The following is a 3,408-nucleotide window of genomic DNA, read 5'->3' on the forward strand; positions in this document are numbered from 1 at the left end:
GAGAAGAGAAGAGAAGAGAAGGAGCAGAACAGGAGATAGAGGAAAGAGAAAAGAATTGGAGACAAAGCCAGTAACAATGAGCATCACTGTGTCTACAGTGTGCCATTAGGCACTGCGCTAAGCCTGTGCTCATTTAATCCTTACAGTAACTCGCTGAGGCCAGTACTGTTATTACCCCAATCTGCAGAGAAAGAAAGTAAGATTGAGATTTGGTAATCTGACCAAGTTACAACTGGTGGCAGAGCCTGAAGTCAAATCCACATTGTCTCAAACAGGCAGAAATTCTTAACCCTTATAATACTTTGATATTACTCAGCTAGAAATAGCAGTCTCATGGGAACTAGTGGACATCATCATAATCTCCTTAGAAGCAGAATAGGAATCTAAGAAAAATCTAAGTACCTCATGATCCAGCAACTCCATGTCTAGGTGTATGTCAACATAGCTGAAGGCAGGAAAATACTTTCCGTACAATGAAACTGAACAAATATTATGTTAATGTGCAATGTTAATAAGGGAGATTTCAGTAGAAGAAAATAACATTAAGTAAATGGAGTGCTACAAGATGGGACAAACCCTCCATGAAATTATTTCAATTACTAATGAAATTACAAAATAGGTTATAATTGAGAGTTCATTTTTCCTCAGTTGATATTGAGCTAATAAACAAATGAAAAGCAATTCAAAAATTTACAAAGACTTTAAAGACCTTCCCATTATAAAAACCTGGATCAGAAATCCAAACAAAAATATTAGAATATGGGTTAGACAAAAAACTAAGTGGTCATACCACCTATAGATCAAAACTCTTCCTAACTGAAGACAATTTAACCTGCCTTTTAAAATAAAACTTACAGATTCTTCAAACAAGTTAAATTGTCAAGAAGCACATGAAATGAAAATGCAAATCAGAGCCCCAGTAAGATACCACTTCACACCCATTAGGAAGAGTATTGGTAAAATAAAACCAAAAATAGAAAATAGTGTTGGTGAGAACTGGAATACTTGTGAGCTGTTTGTGAAAATGTAAGTAGTACAACCACTAAGGAAAACAGTTTAGTAGTTTCTCAAAAATCTAAGTACCACATGATCCCGGAATTCCATGTCTAGGTGATGCCAAAATAGTTGACGGTGGGAATTTGAAAAGCTATCAGCACATCCATGTCCATTACTATGTTAGTCATAATAACCAAAAATGTAAGTAATGCAAGTGCCCATTGATAAGCTAAGGAATAAACAACACAACGTACAGGCATACAAAGAAATATTACTCAGCACTAAAAAGAAGAATTTGGGGCACATGTTACAAACATAAATGAATCTTTAGGATTGTGTTAAATTAAATAAGCCTGTTTAAAACAGGATAAATTTAATTCACAAAGACAGGTAATACAACGGTGATGGCAGGTGGTAGGATGGGAGCACAGGGAGCTACTGTTTGGTGGACACAGAGATCCAGTTTGAGACAAGGAAAGTTCTAGAGATGGACTACACTCTGTTGTTTGCCTAACAATGTGAATGCACTAAATGCTACTGAGCTATAGATGTTAGAATGATTAAGATGGTACATTTTATAGTGCTCATACTTTACCACAAAAAAAGAGAATAGAAAGAATAGGTGCATTTGCACAGCTCATAAAATTAGTTGTGTTATTACTCTGAAGATCCAAAACAGTAAGTCATTTGCCCTCATTTTCTGTAAAAGTAAATTATACACACACACTAAAGAATTCATTTTCTGGGCTGAGGAGATAGCTCAGTAGACTAAGCGCCTGCTTAAGTAAGCTCAGTGACTGGGCTTCAATCCCCAGTACCATGTGCCACACCGGCCCCACCCCCGGGCACTCTGAGCCAACCACCAAGACTGGGTGTGGCGGTACACACCTATAATCCCAGCACCAGGGAGACTGAAAACAGGAGGATCACTATGAGTCTGAGCTGGGTAGTGAGAACCTGTAACAAATACATAAGTTAAAAAAAAAAAATGGAAAGAATTTATATCCTAAATGATATATTTTCTAGAATTTGCTTTTAAATAATCAACTGGCAATAGCAGACGTGAGGAAGTATAAACAAAACCAGATTTAGCCATCGTTCACTGTTGACACTGTACAGCGGAAACAAGGAAGTCCTACATACTGCTCTAGTTCTACTCTTTCGTGTGTCTGAACTGTGCCACAATGCAAGGCCAATGCAGGGCACCAATTATGTGCCCTGATTATGTAAAACATTTTTAAACAAACTATCAAGAGCCAGAAAAGAGCAACAGACTCTAAAATATGTAAAAGAAGGAAAAATTATAAAGGAAATTCTTCCTTTGATGTCATCACTTCCATTTGTGGGAAAACCTAAGTCCTTTTTTTATTGGACATTCATAATTAACATTAACATATATTTAAGGATTCTTGCTTATCAAAGATTTGCAATCACTATCCATGTAATCCTAATAATAACCTATTATTCACGTCCACATTTTGCAAATAAAGGTACAAAGTCACTTGGCTTGCATTACATATACTTTACTCAGGCAATCAGACTGCAAGTCTTTCAGTTTAACAAGTATACTTCTCTAACTGGAAGACTATCTCTCTTTTTTATTACCTAAATCAAAGAGTCTCACTATCCTGAGTTGCCAGGACTAGGGAGCCCTCACTAAGCCCCAAGAGCCCCTGAGAAGTGATGTTTGACTTTTTAGGCAACAAGACCAACACTTGTCGATATTAAATCTGTCTCAGCAAAAGTCCTAAGGATTCTCAACATCCACTTAGCTCCATTTAGTCATTTTATTAAGTCCTTACTGGCAAGAGCTGTTACACTTTGGGTACTGTGCTAGGCACAAAACTGCAGGCAGAAGATAGAGGCCAACATAATATTTATTTCAGAAAATAGTTGAGCAAAAATAAGTGAGCTTTCCTATCACCCAATTCTCTCCATTTGGTGGCATGAATCACCCTCTACTGAGTTGGCTGATATTCATGTTCACAACTATAAAATAAACTGTGATGGCCGAGATTGTGCCTACACAGTCCTTGGTTCTATCCTTGTACTTACACACACAGGCCCTCAACACACAGCCAAGGCTAGATGTGTGGTGTATGTGATAAATGCAATTGAATTCTGAGTACTGTGTCTATTTGCTAATTTATCTATACAACTACACACCAAAGAGGTAAGAGAAGGGTTTGTGGCCCAGTTGTAGTCATTCATTAAGTTTTCATTCATTCCTTTGTGCACTTATGAAACTAATATTCAGGAATAGCTGTTTTGTGCCAGTCTTTGAGGACTGATGACACAGTCTTGTAAAACAGGTGTTTCCACCTTCACAGAGCTTGCCAGCTCTGCCACTCAATCCTCAGCAACCACTGGCAACCACTGTCTGCATGAGTCAGTTTTCCATTTTCTTATTAG

The 3,408-nt window shown here is 37.5% G+C and overlaps 1 protein-coding gene across 9 annotated transcripts in view; it reads right to left on the reverse strand.

Annotated features, from left to right (window-relative positions):
* Rgs7 (regulator of G protein signaling 7) overlaps nucleotides 1-3,408 on the reverse strand; it is a 544,505-nt gene that overhangs the window by 529,242 nt on the left and 11,855 nt on the right. The window contains exon 1 of one of the 9 annotated variants that reach the window (XM_023710288.1): nucleotides 403-453. The exons of the other annotated variants lie outside the window; for them this stretch is intronic. Coding sequence (XP_023566056.1) covers nucleotides 403-423 — 21 coding nt within the window. The 5' untranslated portion in view covers nucleotides 424-453. Of the gene's footprint in view, nucleotides 1-402; nucleotides 454-3,408 lie in introns of those variants that run through there. 9 annotated transcript variants of the gene reach the window in all.

This window comes from Octodon degus, unplaced genomic scaffold, assembly GCF_000260255.1.
Source record: "Octodon degus isolate 3935 unplaced genomic scaffold, OctDeg1.0 scaffold00017, whole genome shotgun sequence".
In the NCBI taxonomy this organism is placed as follows: domain Eukaryota; kingdom Metazoa; phylum Chordata; class Mammalia; order Rodentia; family Octodontidae; genus Octodon; species Octodon degus.